Source organism: Pogoniulus pusillus, chromosome 14 (genome assembly GCF_015220805.1).
Source record: "Pogoniulus pusillus isolate bPogPus1 chromosome 14, bPogPus1.pri, whole genome shotgun sequence".
Classification (NCBI taxonomy): Eukaryota; Metazoa; Chordata; class Aves; order Piciformes; family Lybiidae; genus Pogoniulus; species Pogoniulus pusillus.
The window spans coordinates 1,094,972-1,121,947 of NC_087277.1; the positions used below are offsets into that span (position 1 = coordinate 1,094,972).

General features: G+C 50.5%; 1 protein-coding gene across 1 annotated transcript in view; it reads left to right on the top strand.

The window, feature by feature from the left end:
- Positions 1-26,976, top strand: part of STK3 (serine/threonine kinase 3) — a 91,922-nt gene that overhangs the window by 20,826 nt on the left and 44,120 nt on the right. The window contains exons 7-8 of the mRNA XM_064154033.1: positions 23,480-23,617; positions 26,495-26,620. Coding sequence (XP_064010103.1) covers positions 23,480-23,617; positions 26,495-26,620 — 264 coding nt within the window. The remainder of the gene's footprint in view (positions 1-23,479; positions 23,618-26,494; positions 26,621-26,976) is intronic.

Sequence of the window (26,976 nt, forward strand, 5' to 3'; positions counted from 1 at the left end):
TACAAGAAACCTGGAACAGGAAACTTTCCAAACTCTAGGCTATATCACAAGTCCCATAAACCACAGCCAACCTCTTCCTGCCATACAGTGCAGGATAGAGGATCGAGCTTGCTCTGTGCCACTGTGTTGGGGGGGTCCCTCCTGTTGGGGTCATTCAGCTAAAGCCAAACAGTGGGGTTCTTAGTTTTTTCTTTGGGTGTGCTGTTTGGAGCAGAGATGTTTGCTGAGGTTGTATGGCAAGGTGCACTCAGTTAAAGCTAGTGAGTCTTTGCAGTTGGGAACATTGTGTAGTCCTGGAAGCACAGCTCAGGAATCTTCCTGCACCATGATTTTAATTTTTCCTCTGTGATTGGATAACTTAAAGTTACTGTTCCAACTGAAAATGCTCAGGCAAAAGAAGTATCTCTGAAGCTTGTTATTGATGAGATTTTAACTTAAGATGAAATAACATTTGGAAATATTTTGAAGAACTGTTGATGACAAATCAAATCATTTGCTCATGCTGAGGATTTTGTTTCTGTCCGGTTCTGGGCCCCTCAGTTGAAGAGCAGGGAACTGCTTGACAGAGCCCAGCCCAGAGCCCCCAGGCTGCTGCAGGCAGAGAACATCTCCTGTGAGGCCAGGCTGAGGCAGCTGGGGCTGGCAGCTGGCAGCAGAGCAGCCTGAGGGCTGCCCTCAGTGTGTGCTAAAGCTGTGCAGGGCAGTGTCGGGAGCACGCAGCCAGGCTCTGCTCAGGGCTGTGCAGTGACAGCACAAGGGGCACTGGGGGCAAGCTGGGGCAGAGGAGGTGCCAGGGGAAACTTTGTTGCTGTGAGGGTGTGAGAGCCCTGGAGCAGGCTGCCCAGAGAGGCTGTGGAGTCTCCTGCTCTGGAGCCTTTCCAAGCCCACCTGGATGTGTTCCTGTGTGCGCTGCCCTGGGTGCTGCTGCCCTGTCGGGGGGCTTGGGCTGGCTGATCTCTGGAGGTCCCTTCCAAGCCCTACCATTCTGTGGTTCTGACTTCATTTTCACATCACTACATGTAGTTGCACTAAGTGCTGAACGGTGAAGACTGTGTTATCAGAGAGGACTTTTATATGCCTGCCTATAGCTGCTTGTAAATCAGAGGTCATTGAGTTTGAAAGCTTGTGAGGCTGTTTAATTCCTGTAATCAAATGAGCGCTATCAAAGGCCAGAGTAATTTAGCACAACAACTGTGGATTAGGCAGAACATGTGTTCTTGTTAATAAATTAGGTTATGCTTTTTAAGAGCTTGTATGCAGTTGATGATCCTCTACATCTGATCCCAGCAGCTTTCCTTCGTTGTTATTAGTGAGTTGTTCCAGCGGTTAGCAAGAAATACACAGATTTAAGCTGCAAGAGTTTTCCCAGTGTCATTTGATACAGCTTCACAGGGCTCTTGGGCATATGCAGATGCTTTCCTACTTGGTTTGAGTTGTGACATAGAATTGATACAGGCAAGCATGAAAGCTTGGGCAAATTTTCATTGCCTTTTCTAGATGTTGCTGGAGTTCTGTGGTATTTATGTAAGGCACAGTTTTGTCCCTTGGGAATGCATGTTGGAATTGCCATGTGAGCTGTTTTGCTGTAGGCTGGTTGGCACTGCCACAAAGGTAATGCACTGCCAGTAGGCCATTTCCTTGTCAACTGCATTTACAGCTTAATAGAAATGTTACATGACTTCTTTAAACAAGTGTTTTGGCAGAGAGGAAACAGCAGATTCCGTGCAAACAAGCATAGCTTCCTCTGCTTAACCACACTGAGCTACTCCAAAGAGCTGTGCTCCTTTCAGCTGGGAAAGAATGAGAAGTGGGGGGTACAGAATGGAATTTCATGGAGGGGAAAGCCAGCAGGATTCTTCTCTCTGTTAGCACATTGGGCTGCATAGGTGTCAGCAGTGTATTTTGTTTCAGCAGGCCCTGCAGTTGTCATTCTTGGTTTTGGGTTCAAAGGTCAATGCCATTTGCCAGCCCGGTAAATCTAATGCTTCACTGCCGTCAGGGCTCTGGAATGCCTCACATACGGAGTGTCAGGATCCTTTTCTGCTTTTGCTGCTGCTGACAAGTGAAACTTCTCTGGTGAGAACTCAAGAGAAAACACAGGAGTGTTTTCAAGCGCTTTTAAAGGCAGAGGGAGCACTCTGAAAGGTGGTGAAGCAGCCACTAGAAGCGGCAAGGAATTTGCTGATGAGTCAGAAAGCGCTCAAAGGCAGATAACTTAACCCATCTAGCAGGGCTCAAGGTGTGCTGGTTGCATTAACTGGGGTGAGTGTGGCCAACACTGTTTGCATCTGCCTTTGGCTGCTCTGCTGGCATGAGCAATTACAAAGTCGAAGGGCAGCTAATTAAAGAGGACTTCACTGTGGCTCTACAGCAACAGTCAGCTGCAGTCATGTTTTAATAGCTGTGTTCTTATGTCCCCTGTTGATTGCAACGTGTGTGCTGTCCTCTAGTCATAAAGCATCTGTGTCCCACCACTGTCTGGGTTTAGTTAAAGCCATCAGCTGCCTTGTTCAATCTCTCCTCTGCATGCCTTACCTTTCTTTATTGTTTCTGGGTTTCTGATGTTTTGTTTAATAGTTTTTACTATCTTTGATGGAAGCATAAATCACAGAATGGTTTAGCTTGGAAGGGACCTCAAAGCTCAGCCAGTTCCAACCTCCTACCACAGGCAGGGACACCTCCCACTAGAACAGGTCACTCAAGGCTTCATCCAGCCTGGCCTTGAACACCTTCAGGGAGATTGTGGAACACAGAATCACCCAATGTAATCAGAGACCACATTGGGTGATTCTGTGTTCCACAACCTCCCTGGGCAACCTGTGCCAGTGTCTCACCACCCTCACTGTAAAGAACTGCCAGTTTAAACCCATTACCCCTCACCCTGTCATTACAAGATTGACACTTTATTGCTCTAGTAGTTCTTGTTGGTTACATGCTGTTAAAATATCTTTTGTGTTTGCTGATCAAGCCCTGTTCTCAGATTTGTCATGTGAAAGAGTTGTTCCTGCTGCAAGATACTTTAAGCTGCTCATTTTTCACTCAATTGTAATCCACACACTACTGATACTTAGACTCATAAAACCAAGCAGGTTGGGACAGAGCTCCAAGCTCAGCCAGCCCAACCTAGCACCCAGCCCTATCCAGTCAACCAGACCATGGCACTAAGTGCCCCAGCCAGGCTTGGCTTCAACACCTCCAGGCACAGCCACTCCACCACCCCCCTGGGCAGCCCATTCCAATGCCAATCACTCTCTCTGCCAACAACTTCCTCCTGACATCCAGCCTTGAACCTCCCTTGGCACAGCTTTAGACTGTGACCCCTGGTTCTGTTGCTTGCCTGGCAGCAGAGCCCAACCCCAGCTGGCTACAGCCTCCCTTCAGGGAGCTGCAGACAGCAATGAGCTCTGCTCTGAGCCTCTTCTGCTGCAGGCTGCACCCCCCCAGCTCCCTCAGCCTCTCCTCACAGGGCTGTGCTCCAGGCCTCTCACCAGCTTTGTTGTTCTTCTCTGGACACCTTCCAGACTACACTCAAGGTGTAGTCTGAGCAGTGCTGAGTACTCCCTTTGCTGAGAAGCAGAGTAACAGCACTTTGCCTTGAAGCTGACCCCAAACCTTAAAAATGGCTGGGTCTTAGCCCCTTCCTCTAGGAGCACCAGCAATCCTCCTTTGTGTTTGTGCAGTGACAGGAGTGCTTATTGCTGGGATTTTTATGACCAGTGTTAAGTGTGGGCTGCTGATTATTGAGATAGCCTCTCCTTAGCCAGGAGTTCCTGACCTCTCTGTTAAGCAAACACAGCGTTTTTGTTGCCTCACGTGGTGCTGGATAAAGGAGCTGATGTTGTGAAGAGTTGCACTGACAGGAGCCTGCTGAGCAGCAGTAGTTGTAGGAGCATGAAGAAGGGCAGGGAGAGTGAGTTGAGTGAATCATAGAATCAACCAGGTTGGCAGAGGCCTCCAAGCTCACCCAGCCCTGGCCAAGCAACCAGACCATGGCACTAAGTGCCCCAGCCAGGCTTGGCCTCAACACCTCCAGGCATGGTGACTCCACCACCTCCCTGGGCAGCCCATTCCAATGCCAATCACTCTCTCTGCCAAGAACTTCCTCCTAACATCCAGCCTAGATCTGCCCTGGCACAGCTTGAGACTGTGTCCCCTTCTTCTGGTGTTGGCTGCCTGGCAGCAGAGCCCAACCCCACCTGGCTACAGCCTCCCTGCAGGCAGCTGCAGACAGCAATGAGCTCTGCCCTGAGCCTCCTCTTCTGCAGGCTGCACCCCCCCAGCTCTCTCAGCCTCTCCTCACAGGGCTGTGCTCCAGGCCCCTCCCCAGCTTCATTTCTGTGGAGCTGCTGCCTTTGGCCATGGCTATGCACCTGTAGACCAGCTGTACTTAGAGACTTGGAGCCCAGGCTTGTGGACCAGGTTTAAAACTGCAATCTGTGTTGTGTATAAATTGCTCTTCTCTGGGAGGTCAACACTTGCTGACAGGTTGATATGCTTCAGGTAAATGCTGGTAGCTCTCTTCCCAGAAAGCTCTGAACACCCCCAAACCAAAACCCCAACCTGCCTGCCCAAACTCTTCCTGCCTGCTTGTCAGGCAGCTGCAGTAATTCAGTCATGCCCATGGCTGTGGTGTGGAAGGAGCTGGTGGTAGATGTTTTTTTCAGCACTTCCCCTATTGGCCTTTGTTTCTTTCTGGTGAGGTTTGTTGGAGATAGACATGTGGGTATCACATGTTCTGCAGTGAATTAGAGGAAGCCAATTTGAACTGCTTCCATTTGCCTTAAGTCCAATCATGATATTTATTTTTCCATGGCACTTACCCAGATTATCCATGCCTCCTGCTTAGCCTGTGTCATTTCCACTCTGCACTAATCTGTTTGTAATAACCTTTTATTCCTGGTGTATCTTAGAACAATCTCCCATTTCCCAGGTTTTTTTATTCTCAGCATATTGCATTAAAGCTGGAGGCTGAAGTGAGAATGGTTGCTTTGTAAGGCTGTGACAGCCAGGGGAAGGTGTCCTGTTGAGCAGCACTATCTGATCGAGATCAGTGTTTCAGTCAGTGAGAAAACAGTTTCCTCTATGCCTTTTGTGCCAGAAGCTGAGGAAAGGGGAAAAGAGAAGCCACTTCTGGAGACCTCGGATGTTGTTCTGCTTGGTCCTGTGTGTTTCTGCTCTCCAGCAGATGGACTCATCTGGCTGGTGTCTGTTTTCTTTGAGACCTCACCTATCTTATCTCAGCCTTACTGCTTGTCGTTTAGAGCAGCCGTATAGAAGTATATGAGATGGCTTCTGCTTATCTGTGGAGAAGAGGTTGACTTCTACAAGGCCTTTTCTTTTTGAGAACGCTCTGGGGCACTTCTTGTTAGTTTCCCACTGGAAATGTTGCTTGCTGTTTCTAGACAGCAAACTAGTATTTAAAGGGATTTAAATGAGACACTTTTGATTGCACATGATTGTTTATTTTGCTACCCACTGAGTGTCCTGTGCATGGCAGCGAGCTGTGATATGACTCGCTGAGTGCAATCTCAGGGAGGTCATACCTCTTTGGCTTGTCTGTTGTGCATTCTGTGTTGGGATAGCTTCCTTATGATGAAATACCCTCTGTGTGTTTAGATAACATAGCACAGTCATTATTTTAGAGTAGTTAGCTCTTAGGGCTGGGGGAAAGGCGTGTGAGAGGCAAACACGTGTGGCTGTGCCACTCTGGGACCTGGTGTAATGCCGTGCTGCTGCTGGGCTGATGTTGGCCTCTGAGGTAGGTAAAGGACAGATAGGCCATCTGCAAGTCACTCAGTTCACTTAGAGTTAACCAGCTTGGGAAAGGCCTCTGAAATCATTGAGTCCCACCTGGCACCTAACCCTTCTCATTAACTAACCCATGGCACTAAGTGCCTCTTAAACACCTCCAGGGATGGGGACTCCACTGCCTCCCCGGACAGCCCATTCCAATAGGCAGTCACTCTTTCCGTGAAGCCTCAATGCCCTTAGAGCTCTTTTCCAACCAAAACTACTAAATGATGCAATTCTATGAACACCTCCAGTTCTTTGAGCTTTAGAAATTCACATTGATACAGGAACAACAAAAAAGAGACCTTCCTCTGGACCTCATTGTGTCTCATCTTGCTTAAGAGAATCCCATCTCTCAGGAGCAGATTTCGGTGTGTTCTGTCTTGTACAGTGTCATAGTCATTCCAGATGCATAAATAAGAAGTGATTATCTCCCATATGGAGATGTATGTACAATGTGTGCTTCCAGTGGAGACCTGAGACACTGATGTGATCTGGTCGAGGCCGCAGGCTGGAACTGGAGCAGCCTGTCTTGCTGCAGGCTTCCTGCTGAGCCTTTGGACCTCTCTAAGCTTTAAATGGTTTTTTTTCCCCCATTTCATTTAAAGTAATCTTAATGCAGACTGTGGCAGTGAGGAGTCACAAAGGAGCATGTCCAGCTGGGTTTGGAAAGGCTCCAGAGAAGGAAACTCCACAGCCTCTCTGGGCAGCCTGCTCCAGGCCTCTGTTGGTCTTGCAGTGAAAAACTTTCCTCACCTTGAGCTGAAATTTCCTGTGGTTGAGTTTGTCCCTTGCTCCTTGTCCTGTCGCTGAGCTCCTGCCTCATGACAGCCACCCTGCAGGTATTTGTAGGCATTGATCAGGTTCCCTCTCAGCCTTCTCTGCTCCAAACTAAACAGCCCCAGGGCTCTCAGCCTTTCCTCCTAAGAGTCCCTTCAGCACCCTTGTAGCCTTCTGTTGGACTCTCTCTAGTAGTTTCCTCTCCCTCGTGAACTGGGGAGCTCAGAACTGGACACAGGATTCCAGATGTGATCTCACCAGGGGAGGTGAGAGAGGGAGGAGAACCTCCCTTGACCTGCTGGGCATGCTCTTCTTAGTGCACCCCAGGATCCCATTGGCCTTCCTGGCCACCAGGGCACAGCAAAAAACTTCTCATCAACCTGGGCTCCAAGGTCCCTCTCTGTGGAGCTACTCTCCATCAGGCCAACCCCTAACCTGTGCTGGTGCTTGGGGCTGTTCCTCCCTGGGTGCAGGACTCTGCCCTTGTGAAGTTCAACACGTATGAGTGTGGACCTCTCCATCTGAATGCTTGTGGTGTGGTAAGTCCTTGCTGAGGTGTGATTCCTAAGTCCCTGCTCAAAGCTTAGAATCACAGAATATCAGGGGCTGGAGGGAACTTCCAAAGCTTATCCAGTCCAACCCCCCTGCCAGAGGAGGATCACCCAGAGCAGATCACACAGGAGCACACCCAGGTGAGTTTCAAGTATCTCCAGAGAGGGAGACTCCACACCCCCCCTGGGCAGCCTGTTCCAGTGCTCTGTCACCCTCACAGGAACAAATTCCTCCTCATGTTTCCGTGGAACTTCCTAAGCCTCAGCTTCCACCATTGCCCCTTGTCCTGGCACTGGGCATCACCCAGCAGAGCCTGGCTCCAGCCTCCTGCCACTCACTTTTACATATTTACAATCGTTGCTGAGGTCACCTCTCAGTCTCCTCTTGTCCAGGCAGCACAGCCCCAGTTCCCTCAGGCTCTCCTCCTAACAGAGATGTTCCATTCCCTTCAGCTTTGTGCTGGACTCTCTCAAGCAGGTCCATGTTCCTCTTGAACTGAGGGGCCCAGAACTGGACACAATACTCCAGATGTGGCCTCAGCAGGGCAGAGTGCAGGGGCAGGAGAAGCGCGACTCCTTTCAACAAGGTTTCTGGAACTGAGATGATAAATGTTGGGCAAATTGGGTAACTGCACACACCTGACCTTGCACATCTGTCCTAGTGCATCCCTAAACGAGGTATTTACATAAGCTCTGCCACACCCTGAATATTTTGGTATTAGATCTGCTGGTCTCCAAGAGCATTGCTGCTGCTGGGAGATAAAGTGCCACAGTTAGTGCTTGCTGTAGTTGCAGAGAGAGTTGCACTTGGCTGCTATCTTTGTCAGCATTCTTTACTGGGTGCCTGAAAGCAGATTTTCCTTTGGGGTGCTCTGTTTAATGTGAGGAAATACATTAATAAGTTTTATGGAATCCACTGAAGGCAGGTTAACTGTTGCAGCAATGTCATGTTTACTAGGTGAGAAGAGCCACTTCCACCCTTGGCAGTCCTGTCAGCTTGACGTCGGTGTTCACTGTGGTTGAGTTCTGTTTCGCAGTGGGCTGAAAGTAAATGAATTGCAGAGTGTGAGCCTGTGGAAGAATCCTTGTCAAAGTTGCACTTGTGGCTCCTGGGCAAAGTGCTCTCCGAGCTGCAGAGATTCTCCTCTCTAGTTTGCTGTTGGTTATCTTTTCAAGCTGTGTATAGATCCCCAAACAGAGAGCTCTGAGTTGTGATTTCAGTGAAAAGGTGCTCAGTGTTCACTTGTGTGTGTAGGATGATCTCGAGGAGGTTCAGCTGCTTTCCTCCGTGGGCTCCTGCTCTTTACAAGCACAGATATAGAACCTTTTTTAGCATTTTGTGCCTACAGGGTTCATGGAGGAAGCAAACTTCACAAGGGTTTAATTTGCCTACTTGTGACCAGACCTTCTGGACTGGCTGTGGAGGACACAGTGTGGGGAGTTTGCTGTCTAAGTAAAGAGGTCAGCCCAGGCAAGTAGCCCTGGGGTAGACTTTAGTTTCTTGTGATACAGAAATAGAATTTCTTCCCATTTTTGCAGTGTCATAGAATTTCAGTGTCAGTTACTATTTTCCAAGCACAGCTTATCCCCAGAAGATAAAGGGAGTAGAAGAAATAGCAGGGTGTCCTCAGACAGATGTAGAGGTGTCTGACTACAAAATATATGAACTAAAGCCTGTGGCAATGACTTGAATTTCTTAAACTGCAAGCAGTAATCCAGTGCTGGGATTTACCAGCTTGGGTTGCAGGTCTCATGCTGCTGCAGTGATGTGCTAGTATGGCAGCATCCCGTTCCCAAGACCTGAGAGCTTGCTCTGCAGAGGAGTAGCAGCCTCAATATCAGCCCAGTTGCTCTGGAGAGGCTTTTTTGTTATGCTGTTGTAGAAGCAAGGTAGGAGAAAGACCATTTGTCCTCTGGAAGAACTCCCTAATGCCACAAGGAACTTTTTGAAGAGGTTTTTGCTATGTTGCTTTGTCACGTGCCTGTACTCCCTTTGCCCCCAGGAAAGGCTGGCAGGTTGCTCTGGGACTCTGAGAGTGCAAACAGCATAAAGGGCTGGATGCAAACAGTAGTTCAGCTCTCTTGCAGTAGAGTCACAGAGGGTGCAGACCTGGCCTGGGGATCTAGTTTCTTTTACTCAAGATGCTGCCTTGTCACTATCTGACTCTTCATAGAGGGGGAAAATGATGTAGAGCAGGATTTAAGGAGCAGAAGAGAGTGAAGGATGAGGATAATGGAAAGAGGGTTGGAATGAGGGGTTTGGAGTGCGTCACACAAGGAGCAGCCGAGGGAGTTGGGGTGGTTTAGTCTGGAGAAGAGAAGGCTGAGGGGAGACCTTATTGCTCTCTGCAGCTCCCTGAAAGGAGGTTGGAGGGGGGCTGGGATTGCTCTCTTCTCCCAAGTGATCAGTGACAGGACAAGAAGCAGTGGGTTTGAGTTGTGCCAGGGGAGATTTAGGTTGGGCATGAGGAAAAGCTTCTTCAGTGAGAGAGTGGTAAGGGGCTGGGAGAGGCTGCCCAGGGAGGTGGTGGAGTCCCTATCCCTGGAGGTGTTGAAGCTGTAGCTGTGGTGCCTCAGGACATGGCTTAGTGGTGCTGGTAGCTGCGTTATGGTCGGGCTTGATGATGTTAAAGGTCTTTTCCAGCTACAGTGATTCTGTGACTCTCTGATCCCAGGTTGGGCTGCCCATGTGCACAGAAAGCAAATGCTGGTCTGTTGTGTGTAATGAAGTAGCAGGAGCTGAAAACACTTGAAATTTGCACTGGAAGTGGGGTTTAATTTGGATTAAATGGAAAACATTTCTGTCATGCTTCTGAATGAGGATTTAATTAAAATGAAATTAGTTCATCTCTTTAGACTTACTCCTGAATAGGAAATCTGAAACATGCTGCAGTTGATGGTTGGTTTTCCCCGACTTTGATTAATCACTTTCAAAGTAAAGCAGAGGATCAGTGCAGTAATTTCATAATTACACACAAGTGAGTTCACTTGAAACTGTAACTAAACTGTAAAGGAAGCTTGATCTTGGTTAATTTCATCTAATGCTGTGTACTGCTACAGCCAGAGGAGTGTGGGCAGGAGAGAGGATCCTGTCCCTTGGCTCTGCTCTGCTCAGACCTCACCTCCAGTCCTGCCTCCAGTGCTGCTGTCCCCAGCAGCAGAAGGACACAGAGCTGTGGATTGAGGCCAGAGGGGGCCACAAAGATGCTCCAAGGGCTGGAGCAGCTCTGCTGTGAGCACAGGCTGAGGGAGCTGGGGGTGTGCAGCCTGCAGAGGAGAAGGCTCCAGGGGGACCTCAGAGCTGCTGCCAGTGCCTGAAGGGATCCTGCAGGAAGGCTGCAGAGGGACTGCTCCTGAAGGTGCCTAGAGACAAGCCAAGGGGGAATGGTTTGGAGCTGAGGCAGAGCAGGGTTAGAGTGGAGCTGGGGAAGAAGCTGTTGAGTGTGAGGGTGGTGAGAGTCTGGCCCAGGCTGCCCAGGGAGGCTGTGGCTGCCTCCTTGGTGGGGGTGTTGAAGGCCAGGCTGGATGAGGTGTGGAGGTTGGAGTGGATGAGCTCTGAGGTCCCTGAGCCATTCTGGGTTTTTATGGTCTTTGGTACATGAATGAGGCTCTCAGCAGTGCTAATCTGAGGAAAGGGCCATACTGGGATTCTTCTTGTTTGATTGCAAGATATGTAGTAGGGACAGGTTTGCCCTGGGAATGCTGTTTTTCAGAGGTGTTGGAACAGTGAACAGAGCCACGAAACTGATGGAAGGATTCTTGGTGACTTGAGTGAGCGCTGTGTCAAGCCTTACATCTGTAAGCATTGCTGAAGACTGTTTGGTAGAGCTACTGTGGGTAAAGGTTTGTGGCACAGCCTCGTGGGGACTGCAGCACAAGCTGCCAGAACTCTCTACTGGCTGCCTTCTCCCTGGGGAGCTGAAAAATCAACAAGCATACAGCCCCTCAATGAAAAAGCTACCTCTGGAGTTTTAAATCCATGGGGACCTGCTCCTTGGTCCTGTTAGTAAATCTATAAACACAGATCAAAGTGTGGAGCAAAACATTTTGCAACTTAAAAATCCCAAGAAAATGTTGTTTGTAAATAGGCACTTAGTAATAAACCATCATGATGCATTAGAAGTGGAATCATGATTTCAGTCTCACAGGACTTTGTTATTAATTACAGACATTCTTACTTGAAAAGGCTTTTCAAGTAACCCTGTGCTGGGCTGCAGCAAGAGCAGTGTGGGCACAGGGCAAGGGAGGGGATTCTGCCCCTTGGCTCTGCTCTCCTCACACCCCACCTGCAGTCCTGGGGGCAGTTCTGCAGCCCCCAGCACAGGAAGGACATGGAAGTGTTGGAGCCAGTCCAGAGGAGACCACAGAGATGCTGAGAGGGCTGCAGCAGCTCTGCTGTGAGGACAGGCTGAGAGAGTTGGGGCTGGGCAGCCTGGGGAATAGAAGGCTTGGAGGAGACCTTGGAGTGGCCTTGCAGGATCTGAAGGGGGCTACAGGAAGGCTGGGGAGGGACTATTGACAAGGTCTGGGAATGCCAGGATGAGGAGGAATGGGTTTGAAGTGGCAGAGGGGAGATTGACACAGGATGTTAGGAAAGGGTTCTCTGCAGTGAGGGTGGTGAGACACTGGCACAGGTTGCCCAGGGAGGTTGTAGCTGCTCCCTCCCTGGAGATGTTCAAGGCCAGGTTAGATGAGGCCTTGAGCGACCTGTTCTAGTGGGAGGTGTCCCTGCCTGTGGCAGGGGGTTGGGACTGTCTGAGCTTTGAGGTCCCTTCCAAGCTAATCCATTCTGTGATTCCATTGCTTGTAGACACCATTTTCTGCTTGGTTTCCTCACTTCCTTGTTAACCTGCACTGTGGCCTTGGAAAGTCGCTCAGCAAGGTGTTTATGCTCAGAGTTAGACCTCCTTTGGCTAAAGACCTCTGCAGAACGTTGTAAACTACAGCACAGCCTTCAAGCCCTTGAAGTGAAGAGCTGTGTGTATTTACCACACATGCCCCAGCTTCCTTTCTCTTTCTCTCCACCTCGCCAGCTCCAGCACTGCCACCAAGTGCAGAGGGTTAACTTTCCTTCCGAGGTCTGGCAGGCAGCTTTATTGAAGAGGAGGGAATTTTGTGTATGGCTTTGAACTGCAGTAGGCCTGTGTGGCTTTTTGTGTGTGACTGGTGTCTTGTTAAGCCAAGAAAGGACTCAGTAAATAGCTTTAAGAGGTTCTTGGAAGCTCGAATCCACATTTATTTATGGAAGGAAGGTGTGCACTCGTTTTTCCCCTTTGCCTTTGACATGTTTTCAGTCTGCACAGCAAAGCTGACTGGGAGGAAGTGCCCTAAAGAGACTTGATTATTAGATCATAAAATCACAGAATCATAGTGTGGTTTAGGTTGGCAGGGACCTCAAAGATCGAGTTCCAACCCCCTGCCATAGACTGGGACATCTCCCACCAGCTCAAGGTCTCATCCAACCTGGCCTTGAACACCTCCAGGGAGGTTGTGGAGCACAGAATCAGCCAAGGTGATCTTTGATCACCTTGGCTGATTCTGTGCTCCACAACCTCCCTGGGCAACCTGTGCCAGTGTCTCACCATCCTCACTGGAAAGAACTTCTTCCTAACATCCACTTTCAATCTCCCCTCTGCCAGATTAAACTCATTAACCCTCATCCTGTCTTTACAAGGCCAAATTCTTACCACCTTGTTACACTGTGAACCAGCAGCAGTTTGTTTTCTTGGGGCTTAGTTAAAGGAATATTCATTTGATATTTTTTTTTAATGATGTGGGAGAAAACCACAGTCAAATTAGGGAGAAAATATTAGGGCTCCTTTGCTACTTACTGTAAGGTTTTGAAGCCCTTTAGGGTGTGCAAATCTTCCAGATTGCTTCAGCTGAAAGGAAGGGAAAGACTGGAATGAAGAACGTGGGTACACTGTTTCTGTCCTGGTATTACATTGCCTTAAAATGTGCACTTGGTCAGTTTTAAAGATGCATATTTAATGGCAGAGATGTATTTATTTAAATAGCAAGCTTGCCAATCAGTCTGAATTTGGTTCAGTTAAAACTTGATGGTCTAAAGACAGCTTATAATCCTTTTCTTGTGATGAAGTATTGTCAGCTTTGTAGTAGTGTTGGTTAAAAAGTTTATGGAAACTTTGTTTTGAGGTGGTTTAGGGGAGAGCTAGGTTTGAGTTTGGGTTGGGTGGCACCTGTTTTCATTTTGTTCCCCTGGCAACACCACTGGGATCAGGAATTGCCCCTAGACCACCCTGTCTTTGGAGAGGAATGAAACCAGCCTGGCTTTTTTTGTTCCAGCCTTTTACTGGCTGAATACAGAATCACAGAATCAGGCAGGGCTGGAAGGCACCACAAGGAGCAGCCAGTTCCAACCCCCCTGCCATGCCCAGGGACACCCTACCCTAGAGCAGGCTGCACACAGCCTCATCCAGCCTGGCCTCAAACACCTCTAGCCATGGGGCCTCAACCACCTCCCTGGGCAACCCATTCCAGCCTCTCGCCACTCTCCTGCTCAACAACTTCCTCCTCACCTCCAGCCTCACTCTCCCCATCTCCCTTCCCCCCAGTCCTGGCACTCCCTGAGAGCCTAAAAAGTCCCTCCCCAGCTCTTTTGTAGCCCCCATCAGCTACTGGAAGGCCACCAGAAGGTCACCTGGGAGCCTCCTCTGCTCCAGCCTGCACAGCCCCAACTCTTTCAGTCTGTGCTCACAGCAGAGCTGCTGCAGCCTCTGAGCATCCTCCTGGCCCTGCTCTGGACACTCTCCAGCATCTCCACATCCCTCTTGTTATGGGGGCTCCAGAGCTGGATGCAGTACTCCAGGTGGGGTCTCAGCAGAGTGGAGTAGAAAGGGAGAATCACCTCCCTGGCCCTGCTGGCCACACTGCTGCTGCTGCAGCCCAGGCTCTGCTTGGCTTTCTGGGCTGCAAGTGCACACTGCTGGCTCCTGCTGAGCTTCTGGTCCAGCAGCACCCCCAAGTCCCTCTCCTCAGGGCTGCTCTCCAGCCAGTCCCTGCCCAGCCTGGATTTGTGCTGCAAGCTGTACCACAGAGTCACTGGTTTGTGAGCTGGTGTGCACCAGTGTGTTGCAGTTTGCCGTCCTGGTAGGGGAATTTTTTCTGCCAGTGCCAGTCTGTGGTGTTCCACTGTTCTAAAAATGTGGTGAGAGACTCCAGGGAGAGCTTTTAGCATCTGTGGTGGAAAAAGCTGTGTGTGGAAGCTGCCTTGCTCCCCTGCAGAAGAGGAGAGAGGGCAGCTCATGGTTTGTAGATGCCATGGTCTGGTTTTAAAGCTGTGTGGGTACACATTGTTACTGCAGGCCTAAGCTCTCGTTGCTAGCATTCTCCTGGGAAGGAAAGCAGGCCAAGAGAGGCCTTGTCTCCAGAGTTCTGCCTTCTTCTGAGCCTCCTTCCCATGTCTGAGCATTCACAGTGATTATGAAGATCATACATCTCATCTTCGTAAGGCTCCAGGGAGACCTTGGGGCAGCCTTCCAGTACCTGAAGGGGGCTGCAAGAAATTTGGGAAGGCACTTCTGACGAGGGCTTCAGTGATAGGATGAAAGGGCATGGATTGAAGCTTGAGGAGGGCAGATTTAGGCTGGAGATTGGGAAGAGGCTCTTGCAAGTGAGGGTGGAGAAGCACTGGAATGCGCTGCCCAGGGAGGATGTGCATGTCCCTTCCTTGGAGGTGTTCAAGGCCAGGTTGGATGAGGCCCTGAGCGACCTGTTCTAGTGGGAGGTGTCCCTGCCAAGGCAGGGGGTTGGAACTGGCTGAGCTTTGAGGTCCCTTCCAACCTAACCCATTCTGTGATCTTGATGAATTCTGGCACTCTCAGGAGCAGCCTGCTCTGGCTAAAACCCTCCCTCCACAGAGGCTGAGAGATCTAGAACGCTAGAGAAGGATCTTGAGCAGCTGTTCCCATCACTGAGCCTGCAGAAGCAGTTTCTTTCCAGTCAGTGAACAAGGAGATGGTTCTGGAGGCACACATGATGTGACTGAATCCAGGCAATGCTCTCTCGATTCATTTACTGCTCTTTCACCATATTTTCTTTTCCTCTTGGTTCAGTACTGTGTGGAAGATTCCTAGGAGGGATAGCTACAGGGTTGCAGTTCTGTTCCTTGGGCTGAGGAGCTTTCCCTGCAGGAGAGGTCCCAGCAGCATAGCCTGTGTTAATCATAAAGCCCTTTTCTCCTCCTCTTCCCACGGTGTTCTCTGCCGTTCTGAGGAACGGAGGCAGTGATTACAGCCAGAAATATATCCACTTGTGCTGAGACAGGGAGTGGAAAGGCTGCATTTGCACTTCTGTTTACTGCTGTAAAGCTTGAGAGTGAGTAACTTCTATTTGTCAGCTGTAGTAAACTTGCTGGACACGTACTGCAAAGCCTCTGCCATAACCACACACAGTAGTAATAATAGAAGCAGTTCTTTCTTCAGTCTGTGTTAGGCCTCCAGCAGCAGTGTTGTGTTCAGTTGTAGGCATTGTGCTTTCACAGAGTCACGGATGGGAGGGGTTGGAAGGGACTCCAGACGTGGTCCAGTCCAACCTCTCCTGCCAGAGCAGGCACCCAGGGCAGGGCACACAGGAACACATCCAGGTGGGTTTGAAAGGCTCCAGAGAAGGAGGCTCCAGGGCCCTGGCACCTTCATGGGGACAGAGTTTTCCCTTCTGTTGCCCTGGAGCCACTGAATCCTACGATTGCCATGGGAGGGCTGGAACAACATCCCAACTTCTGGGCAGAAGTGATCCCTCTGAAATGGCAACGCCTCTGATCGACCTGGCGCTGGTGGTGGTTTGTCAGGATCTCCTAACTGCCTAAGGAGGAGTCTCTCAGGAGGGCAACTGTTCCAAACAGACACATTTCTGAAGACCATTCCTATTTTTCTGAAGACAGTGAAAAGGTAAAGGTAGCCCAGGCTGGCTGCCTCCAGTGCAGCTTTAGTTATCAAACTGAAGGATCTCTCCAGCTTTCTCTTTTCCTGTCTAAGGCCCAAACTCTGAGCTGTTCTGTTTGTATTACAATTACACTAATTCAGTGCAGGTCACTTGCTTTTTACTGAGTCCAGATGACATTTAGTAAGCTAAACATGGGCCAATTAGCTGAAAAAAAAGCCGAGGAGGAGAGGCTGCTTGCCGCTGGGTAGGTCACACAGTGGCTGCACAACACAATTGCTTCAATTACATTTTGACTAACATCAAAGGCAGAACTGAAGGGAAAAACTACCACTTTTTTCCTGCACACCTTCTGGGTGTCTCCTGTTGAGAGGTGCTGAATTGGAAGCCATCCCTTTCCCACCTTGGGGTGGCAGACGTGAATAGACTCACCAGAAGCCTCTGTGGTTTGCTCCTTCTCCACTCAGATTTAAGCCTCCACCTGTTTAATAACCTAAGAAGTACCAATGGTTTAGTCTCCACTTTGCTGTTCATATGCCCAGTGGCTAAGTAGCCTTTTCAGGTCTGCTGCTTTTCACTTGCTGCAGTGAAAGACATGGGCCTGGAGATGTGATGAACACCAAGAAAGGTGTAAGGCTCTTCTACTTGTGCAGTGCTGTTTGTATTCCTAACTCACCCTGAGCTGCAGCATCTGCAGAGAGCCTGGCAGATCCTCCAGCTTCTCCAGGCAGCAAGCCAAGAACCTGTCTTCGTGTGAATGTCAGCTGGCATCCAGGAGTGAATCTTCCTGACCAAAACCCTGGCTACAAAATGATGGTTCAGAGCGGTGCTGCTAGATCAAAACATTGATCGAGACTTGGCGTAGCTGCCTGCAAGTCTGTCACTGCTCTTCTTCCTGACCACCTCTGCCTTCAGCACTCATTTCCCAAAGTTTGCCACTTCTCAAACATTAGCATCCAGCGCTACCCTAAAATGGAGTATGCATGAGGAGTGCTAACATAGCTGTGGAAGGAGAGGGGAAAGGCCATTTACATGTAACTGTATATAGCTGGCATGTCTTGAAGAGCCTTTGCATTCAAAATTCCTCCCTCTCTTCTGCCCTGAGGCCTTTCTGTATGAACTGGGAACAAGCTGCTTGGAATTAAGAGTATGATATGGCCCATTTATATGATACCAGCATTTCTAGTCCCTGCTTCAACTATTGCTGTACTGTTTGCATACTTCAGTGATTGCAGCAGCCACAGTGCCAGACCATCATTTTTCCTGTAACACAGGCTGTAAATTCTTGTCCTTAAACTGCTTTTGAAGGAATGCAATTTCTGTGTGTACCTACAGCAACAAGCCCTTCTTCCTCCCCCTCTGCTCTGCCCTGCTGAGACCACATCTGGAATATTGGGTCCAGTTCTGGGCCCCCCAGGCCAAGACAGAGCTCAGGGCACTGCTTGAGAGAGCCCAGCCCAGAGCTCCCAGGCTGCAGCAGGCAGAGAACATCTCCTGTGAGGCCAGGCTGAGGCAGCTGGGGCTGGCAGCTGGCAGCAGAGCAGCCTGAGGGCTGCCCTCAGTGTGTGCTAAAACTGTGCAGGGCAGTGTCGGGAGGACGCAGCCAGGCTCTGCTCAGGGCTGTGCAGTGACAGCACAAGGGGCACTGGGGGCAAGCTGGGGCAGAGCAGGTGCCAGGGGAACAGGAGGAGGAACTTTGTTACTGTGAGGGTGGCAGAGCCCTGGAGCAGGCTGCGCAGAGAGTCTGTGGAGTCTCCTGCTCTGGAGCCTTTCCAAGCCCACCTGGATGTGCTCCTGTGTGCCCTGCCCTGGGTGCTGCTGCCCTGGCAGGGGCTTGGGCTGGCTGATCTCTGGAGGTCCCTCCGAACCTCAGCGTTCTGTGCTTCTGGTACTGAGTGAACTTCATGGACTGGCACAAGCTGTGGTTTAGAAGGGAACTGTGTAAGGAGAAGAGACGAACAGCACAGACAGAACTGAAAAGGTGATCTTTTTGGAGAAGCAGCAAAGCAAAAGCAGTAGAAGTTTTAGATGGGATGCATCCAGGACAGAGTCAGAGAGTCAGTGCCTGTCATTCTGTTTTGCATATAACCGTGTCCAGTGAGTGGTAGTACAAGGTCAAATGTTTGGCTGTGCATCTGCCCAGCAGTGCAGGTAAATGCAGGATGCTTTAACAAGAGCTCTGATGAACCCTGCATGCAGACCCTCTGTGCTGTGTCTCTAACAGGCAGCTACCTTCCTTTGCACTTAACACCAAGGGCACAGAAATGGTTGTCTCAAGGAAGGAAAAAACATCTTTGGTTGACTGTCACTGGAAGGGTGATTTGATACCAGTGATCACACAATTCTTCCACATTCTTACCCTGTTACCAGTGTTTTATCAGAAGCAGATGGAAGCAGTACAACTTAGTCAGGATTACTGAACAACTTTCCTTTCAATTTCATAACAGATTAGGCAATGCTGCAGTGATGCATCTGAAGAGAGTTACAGGGTGCAAGCCCCAAGGCACAGGCCTGGGTGACATAACTCAAACCATCACCAGCTGAAAACCAGAGGCATTAGGAGCACAAGGTCTTGTAATGCAGAAGAAATGAGGAGTTTTATTTCTTAATAGATCCTGAAGTCTCAACAGCAACCAAAAGCTGCTGTTTCAGTAACAAAAGCCAAATAGAATTCCTACAAATTTAGAATAGGATAGGATAGAATCATAGAACCAAGCAGGTTGGAAGAGAGCTCCAAGCTCATCCAGCCCAACCTAGCACCCAGCCCTGGCCAGTCAACCAGACCATGGCACTAAGTGCCCCAGCCAGGCTTGGCTGCAACACCTCCAGGCACAGCAACTCCACCACCTCCCTGGGCAGCCCATTCCAGTGCCAATCACTCTCTCTGCCAACAGCTTCCTCCTAACATCCAGCCTAGACCTGCCTTGGCACAGCTTGAGGCTGTGTCCCCTTACTCTGCTGCTGGCTGCCTGGCAGCAGAGCCCAACCCCACCTGGCTACAGCCTCCCTGCAGGCAGCTGCAGCCAGCAATGAGCTCTGCCCTGAGCCTCCTCTGCTGCAGGCTGCACACCCCCAGCTCCCTCAGCCTCTCCTCACAGGGCTGTGCTCCAGGCCCCTCCCCAGCCTTGCTGCCCTGCTCTGGGCACCTTCCAGCACCTCAACATCTCTCTGCAATGGAGGAGCCCAGAGCTGGATGGCCTGAGCTGTGCTGAGCCCAGGGGCAGAAGAACCTCCCTTGCCCTGCTGCCCACACTGCTCCTGAGCCAGCCCAGGATGCCATTGGCTCTGCTGCCCACCTGGGCACTGCTGCCTCATCTTCAGCTCCTCTCTCCCAGCACCCCGAGGTCCCTCTCTGCCTGGCTGTCCTCAGCCACTCTGTCCCCAGCCTGGAGTGTTGCTTGGGGTTGTTGTGACCAAAGTGCAGAACCCTGCACTTGGCCTTGTTCAGTCTCATCCCCTTGGCCTCTGCCCACCCATCCAGCCTGGCCAGGTCCCTCTGCAGGGCTCTGCTACCCTCCAACAGCTCCACAGCTGTTCCTAGCTTGGTGTTATCTGCAGACTTCCTGGTGCTGGACTCAGTGCCCTGGTTCAGATCATCAATAAAGATATTGAACAGGACTGTGCCCAGCACTGACCCCTGGGGGACACCACCAGTGCCAGCTGCCAGCTGGATGTGGCACCACTCACCACCACTCTCTGGGCCTGGCCCTCCAGCCAGTTCTTGACCCATCTCAGCGTGAACCTGCCCAAGCCAGGAGCTGCCAGCTTGGCCAGGGGCTGCTTGTGGCAGACAGTGTCAAAGGCTTTGCTGCAGTTCAGGCAGCCTACAAGACACTTGACACTGAAACTCCCTGCATGTGTATAAATTAGCACTGCAACACCTTAAAGGCCATCTTGGGCCATAGTGATCATGAAAGGGTCAGAGCTTTACATTTGTCACTCACAAACAAGCAATTTAAAGCTAGCCAAGGGAAAAATAATGCAGAAGTGACCTCACCTTGTGAGTCTGCTGGAGCAACTGAGCCTGGGTAACAGGCAGTTGAAATGGAAGGGAGGATGCTGTCAAACTGCACCAGGGCAGGTTCAGGTTGGATGTCAGGAAGCTCTTCATGGAAACAGTGATTGGCATTGGAATGGGCTGCCTGGGGAGGTGGTGGAGTCGCTGTCCCTGGAGGTGTTTGAAAGGAGGCTGGATGAGGCCTTAGTGCCATGGGTTAGTTCATTAGAAGGGTTAGGTGATAGGTTGGACTCAACCATCTCAGAGTTCTTTTCCAACCAGGTTAGTTCTGTGATGCTGTGATGCTGTTGGTGGTTGTCTCTAGGTGGCCCCTAGTAATGCAGGTCACTCTGCGAGGTTACTTGCCAGAGAAATGAACAACCAGCCCAAAAGGTGAAGACTTTTGGCGATAGCTGAAAATCTGGAGTGTGAAAGTGTTTATCATTATTAAAGGGCAGGGTGTCCCTGCCCTCGGCAGGGGGCTGGAGCTATCTGATCCTTGTGGTCCCTTCCAACCCTGACTGATTCTGTGATCCCAGTGTCATGCATAAAAAGAGCCTTCTGGCTGCAAGCGGTGTTACAGCGGCGAGGCCCTGGGACCGTGCAGCTGCCAGGGGAGGAAGGGTGGCCGGGGCAGGGCTCTGTGCATGGTGCTGCTCAGAAGGCAAGGGTTGATGCTGCTCAGCAGATTTGCAGTTGCCCTGCACTATTGCAACATGTGTGAGATAGGTGAAGAATGCACTGACAGCAGTGGGAACGCAGGCAGAGCTCTGGGCTCCCTAGCAGTAGTAAATGCACAGCTCCTCAGAAAGGCTTAGCTGGCAGCAGCAACTCTCTGCTGTGGATCAGGTGAGTATCTTGCCATTAGCTGTTTGTCTGTCTTTATTACTTTATTGCTTTACATCTTCAGTGAAACATACTTTGAACAGTGAAGGTCATGATTCCAGAGGGAGGCTTGTGACAGTGAATGGTTCTAAACCTCTGCTACCTGTTGTGTGTTGGTGAGGATTCTGCATTGCTTTGGGCTTTCTTTGGGGAATTTTTGGGGCTAGCTGTTTTGTTTTTATCCTCCTGGTGTTAATCTGAAGTTTCTTTCTCCTGCAATAATGTGAACACAGAATTTACTGTAGATGTAGTATTGTGTACATGATTCATCAGTGGGCACTGCTGAAGAGCTCTCGACCTGAGCACAACAGAATTGCTTGTTCAGTGTCAGAGAGATGCAGGGAATGGTCTGGGTTGGAAGGGACCTTCAAGATCATCCCCCTCATGGACACCTTCCACTAGAGCAGGGTACTCAAGGCCTTATCCAGCCTGGCCTTGAACACCTCCAGAGAGGGAACATCCATGACCTTCCTGGGCAACCTGTGCCAGTGTCTCACCACCCTCACTGTCAAGAACTTCTCCTTAACCTGTAGTCTAAATCTGCCCTCCACAAGCTTCAATCCATTGCCCTTCATCCTACCACTACAAACCCTTGTAAAAACTCCCTCCCCAACTTTCTCGTAGCCCCTTTCAGGTACTGGAAAGCTGCTCTAAGTTCTTCCCAGAGTCTTCTCATCTTCAGGCTGAACAGCCCCAGCTCTCTCAGCCTGTCCCCACAGGGAAGGTTCTCCAGCCCTCTGATCATCTTCGTGGCCTGCTCTGGACCTGCTCCAGCAGCTGCATGTCCCTGTTACGCTGGGGGCACCAGAGCTGGCCGCAGTGCTGCAGGTGAGGGCTCACAGAGCAGAGTGTATTTACCTTCATGAAGATTTGGTTTGTCACAGCTACTCCAGTATTATAGCTTCAGCACTGTAGTTAGCCTGTGGGAGCAGCAGTTACCCTTGCAATGGCTAGAGCAGCCTGCAGGGCTTATTCCTGTTGTCCCAGAATGGCTCAGGTTGGAGGGGACCTCAGAGATCATCTCCTCTAACCTCCCCCACCATAGGCAGGGACACCTCCGAGCTAGACTCAGCTGCTCAAGGCCTGGCCCAGCCCGAACACCCCCATCCTCAACCTCCCTGGGTGACCTGTTCCAGAGGAATTAGAGGGGGAGGAGAGAGCTCTGAAGCCAGCATTCCAGGGTAGCTAACGAAGAGGGTGCTGGGAGCTGGGGGCAGAGGTGCACATTAGCCAAGTGCACAGCATAATGAATTTGGACCGAAGATTTGGACTGAGTGGTTGCTCTGTATTTTCTTGACATTCTAGACAAAAATGAGCCCAAGTGTATGTATTTTTCCAGCTGATCCAGCCCCTGTCACATACCAAGATTTCAAAAAGAAATGTACATGTTCCTGAAAGAGGCTCTCCAAGAAGCATGCAGAGCATAAATGTGGCTTTAGGACCCTAACTCTAGCTCTTCAGTCTCTCCTTCTGTGACTTTTACTGCCTGCCATAAAAGAGTGATTCATCAATTCCCTCTTTCTTCTCCTTGTCCTTTGTGAATTATGAAAGCAGTCACTTCTCTGCTGTGGCTCTTAGCTGCTGTGTAGTCGATGAAAGTGATTGGCCAGGGCAAGTAGTTGTGCCAGAAAACATTGGAGCTGAGCAGGACTCTGTAAGCAAGCTTTGCAGAGGGGCAAGTCGAAGTTCTGCTGAAGCAGGAGGCACACATTTTGGTCCCATGTCAAGGGAAGTTAGCAGCCTCCCTTAGGAGCAGTGTGTCTCAATAGCTACTGCAGAGCTGGCTGTTAAGAGCAGCTAGAGATAAGATTGAGAGCCATCAGTTGAAAGTTCAGAGGAGATCATTACTTTCAAGGACAGAAGCAGCTGAATTTGTTAGCTGCTGCTCCACAGCAGAAGCACTTCACTTGTGCTGATGATTACTCTGGGGTCATAAATGAAGTAGGTAAGGCCAATTGCATGGTAATAGAGTTCATATAGAGCAGCCCAGGCTGGTTGTGGGGCATCCCTGCCCACAGTGGGGAGGTTGGAGCAGAGAAGCTCTGAGGGCCCTTCCAACCTGAGCCATGCTCTGATAAGTTCCTAAACCTCATTAGGAAAAGCAAATATTAAAATGACCTCTGAAGCACTCTGAACGCAGGGGGAAGCAGCAAACCTACCCAATCTGAGTGCTTCTGCAAAATTCAGTGCAGTGGAGAGAGAGGAAGGTGAGCTTGGCTTGGCACAGCAGCCTTGGCAGTGTCTGTCTGAAGCAGCAGTGCTCCCATTTCACAGGCCTGCCAGATGAATCGAGTAGCCTCTGGAGCTCAGTAAGCAGTGCTGGATAGAGTGACAAGAGGTGTGCCCACTGGGGCACAGCTTAAACACAGAAAATCTCCTGGCAAGTAGCTGCATTAGTTGCAGATGGATTGACTTCCTGAGCACTGATCTGCGTGGAAATCCTAGCTTACCTCAGATTTGTCTGCCAGATCCTTGGCCTGACCAGAATGTGGATAAAGCCATTTATTTCCTTGGCTCCAGTGCCCTGCTAATGTGTTTTGTTTTCAACTCACCGTTGTGTTTGATTTTTATCTAGGCTATTTTCATGATTCCTACCAATCCTCCTCCCACCTTTCGGAAGCCAGAGCTTTGGTCTGACGAGTTCACAGATTTTGTGAAGAAGTGCTTAGTGAAGAATCCTGAGCAGAGAGCTACAGCAACACAGCTGCTGCAGGTCAGTGGTGCAGTTCCTGAGAAAATGCCAGCTTTGTGTCTCTCCCTCTAGGCCCAGAGCAGAACTACAGTGAAAGTGTCTGTGGGCACGTTGCATTAGGACTGTCACCACGCCCTAGTCCTTCTCCACTGTGTGCTCTTTCCTCTGCCAGCTCTTCTGTCTCTTCCTCCATTCCATTGCTCCTTTGCCACTTCTAAATATTCGTTGTTTGTGTATTATTTAGGGCTGGTTCTCGCTCCTAAGATTGGATCCTTGCTTTGTGGTTAGAGGCCCTCAGTAGACCTCAGGATTGAGCACCTCCAGGGAAGGGACATCCACAGTTTCCCTGGGCAGACTGTTCCAGTGCTAAACCACTCTCACTGCAAAGAATTTCTTCCTAATCTCCACTCTAAATCTGCCCCCCTCAAGCTTCAATCCGTTCTCCCTTGTCCTACCACTACAAGCCTTTGTGAAAAGGCCCTTCCTTGCTTGCTGATAGCCCCTTTTGGGTACTGGAAGGCTGCTTTAAGATTTCCCTGGAGCCTTTTTTTCTCCAGGCTGAGCAGCCCCAACTGTTCCAGCCTCTCCCCATATGGGAGGTTCTTCAGACCTCTGATCAAATTTCATGGCCTCCTCTGGACCCACTCCAGCAGCTCCATGTCCCCCTTGTGCTGGGGGCACCACTGCAGGAGGGGTCTCAGCAGAGCAGAGGGGCAGAATCCCCTCCCTGTGCTCTCCCTGCTCTAGCTGCAGCCAGCACACAGCTGTTTCTGGGCTGCCAGTGCTGGCTCCTGGGGAGTTTGGCACCAATTGACAGCCTCCTCCTCCAGGCTGCTCTTCAGCCACTCCTCACCCAGCCTGGATTTGTGCTTGGGACTGCCCTGACCTAGGTACAGGACCTTGTGCTTGACATGGCTGGGCTTCATGAGGTTGGCTTGAGCCCACCTGTCTGGGTGCCTCTAGATAGGTCCCTTCCCTCCAGCATGCCAGCTGGACCACACAGCTTGGTGCCATCAGCAGACTGGCTGAGGATGCCTCAGTGCCACTGTCCATGTCACTGACAAAGATGTCAGACAGCAGTGACCCCTGAGGGACACCACTTGTCACTGGCCTGCCTTTGGACACTGAGCTGCTGCCCACCTCTGAGTGCAGCCACCCAGGCAGTTCCTCACCCGGCCAGTGGCCACCCCTGGAGCCCAGTTTGGTGAGCAGGGGGTCAGGAGGGATGGTGTCAGGCAGAGGGCACAAGGCTTCAGCAGCCCCGTGGAGCAGATTTTAGGTATGTAACACCACATTTCTGGCAGTCTGGAGTTAGCTTTTGCCTGAATTGCATTTGCACAGAGTTGTTCTGCAGAGCTCAGAGTTGTTCTGAGAGCAGGTGGCGAGGAGGCAGCCAAATGCCTGTAACTGGTATTGTGCCCTGGAGTTAAAAATGAACCTTCCTGCTCAGAGGTCTTTGTTTGTTTGCTTGTTGTGCATTTCAGCATCAGAGACCCAGAAATGTTTCATGACACAGAAAGTACAACTTTGTTGAAGTAGGCAGCCAGAGTTGCTCTGCTTACAGCCACTAATTTGTGCTGTCAGTTTGTTAAGATTAATTAAGCTCTGTAACTGAATATCTGCACAAGTTTGCTTTCCTGTGTCAGAGAGCCACCACAGTGTTTATTTACTGCCTACTGCATGTTTCCTCTGGAGAACTCTGCCCTGAGCTACAGAGCAGTTGTTGTGTGATTGCATTTCCCAAGGCTTCTTGGTATTAAAAGTAGTCCAAGTAAAGGTTTAGTCAGAAAGCAACAAAAAGATAGTTCAGAGTCATAGAATGGGCTGGGTTGGAAGGGTCATTTGACATCATCTGGCTCCACCAGCCCAGGCTGCTCAAGGCCTCAGCCAGCCTGGCTTTCAACACCTCCAGGGAGGGGGCGTTCATGACCTCCCTGTGCAGCCTGTACCAGTGTCTCACCACCCTCACTGTCAAGAACTTCTTCCTAATCTGCAGTCTGACTCTGCCCTGCTCAAGTTTCAATCCATTCCCTCTCACCCTATCACTACAAGCCCGTGTCAAAAGTCCCTCCCCACTTTCTTTAAGCCCCTTCAGGTACTGGAAGGCTGCTTCCAAGAGCCTTCAATATTTAGGGGTGATAAACTGTAGCTAAAGTTCCCATCACAGTTATAGTAACGCTCTCTGTGGCCCCAAAACTGCTGTCAGTAACTCTTTAGTGCTAATGGCCTGTCCAGTGTTGTGGGAAGCACCAAAGTGACAGAATTCCTGTGGGAACTGTGTGCTGTGGCAGTGTAGTTTTTAACTGCTGTGTAATGCGAGACACTGCTGACCACTGCCATCTCTGCTGGTCAGTGGCAGCTGCACAGCTCCTGCAGTGGTGGCAGCTAATGCCATGGCTTCTCTCTCTGGCTTTGCAGTGGTGGCAGCTAATGCCATGGCTTCTCTCTCTGGCTTTGCAGTGGTGGCAGCTAATGCCATGGCTTCTCTCTCTGGCTTTGCAGTGGTGGCAGCTAATGCCATGGCTTCTCTCTCTGGCTTTGCAGTGGTGGCAGCTAATGCCATGGCTTCTCTCTCTGGCTTTGCAGTGGTGGCAGCTAATGCCATGGCTCCTCTGGCTTTGCAGTGGTGGCAGCTGATGCCATGGCTCCTCTGGCTTTGCAGTGGTGGCAGCTAATGCCATGGCTTCTCTGGCGTTGCAGTGGTGGCAGCTAATGCCATGGCTTCTCTCTCTGGCTTTGCAGTGGTGGCAGCTGATGCCATGGCTCCTCTGGCTTTGCAGTGGTGGCAGCTAATGCCATGGCTTCTCTGGCGTTGCAGTGGTGGCAGCTAATGCCATGGCTCCTCTGGCTTTGCAGTGGTGGCAGCTAATGCCATGGCTTCTCTCTCTGGTTTTGCAGCACACTTTCATTAAGAATGCCAAGCCAGTCTCCATCTTAAGGGACCTGATCACGGAAGCTATGGAGATCAAGGCAAAGCGACACGAGGAACAGCAGAGAGAGCTGGAAGAGGAGGAAGAAAATTCCGTGGGTACCTTTTTTTCCTGTAGCTGTCTGTACTTCATAGATCATTTGATGGTTTCCCCCTGCTTGCTCTATGGGCTCCTGTTCAAACACTTCTCTGGACAGGGTTGGTGCTTTCAGCCTGCAGAGCCTGAGCCTTCCTCTCGGATGTGTGGTGAGTAGTGTGCTGCGAGCTGGCTGCGTGGGCCTGCTGCCAGCACTGGTCACATGTTCATAGAATGGCTTGGGTTGGAAGGGACCTTAAACATCATTGAATTCCAACCCCTGCCATGGGCAGGGACCCCTGTCACCAGCCCACCTTGCTCAAGGCCTCATCTAAGCTGGCCTTGAGCACCTCCAGAGAGGGCACATCCACAGCC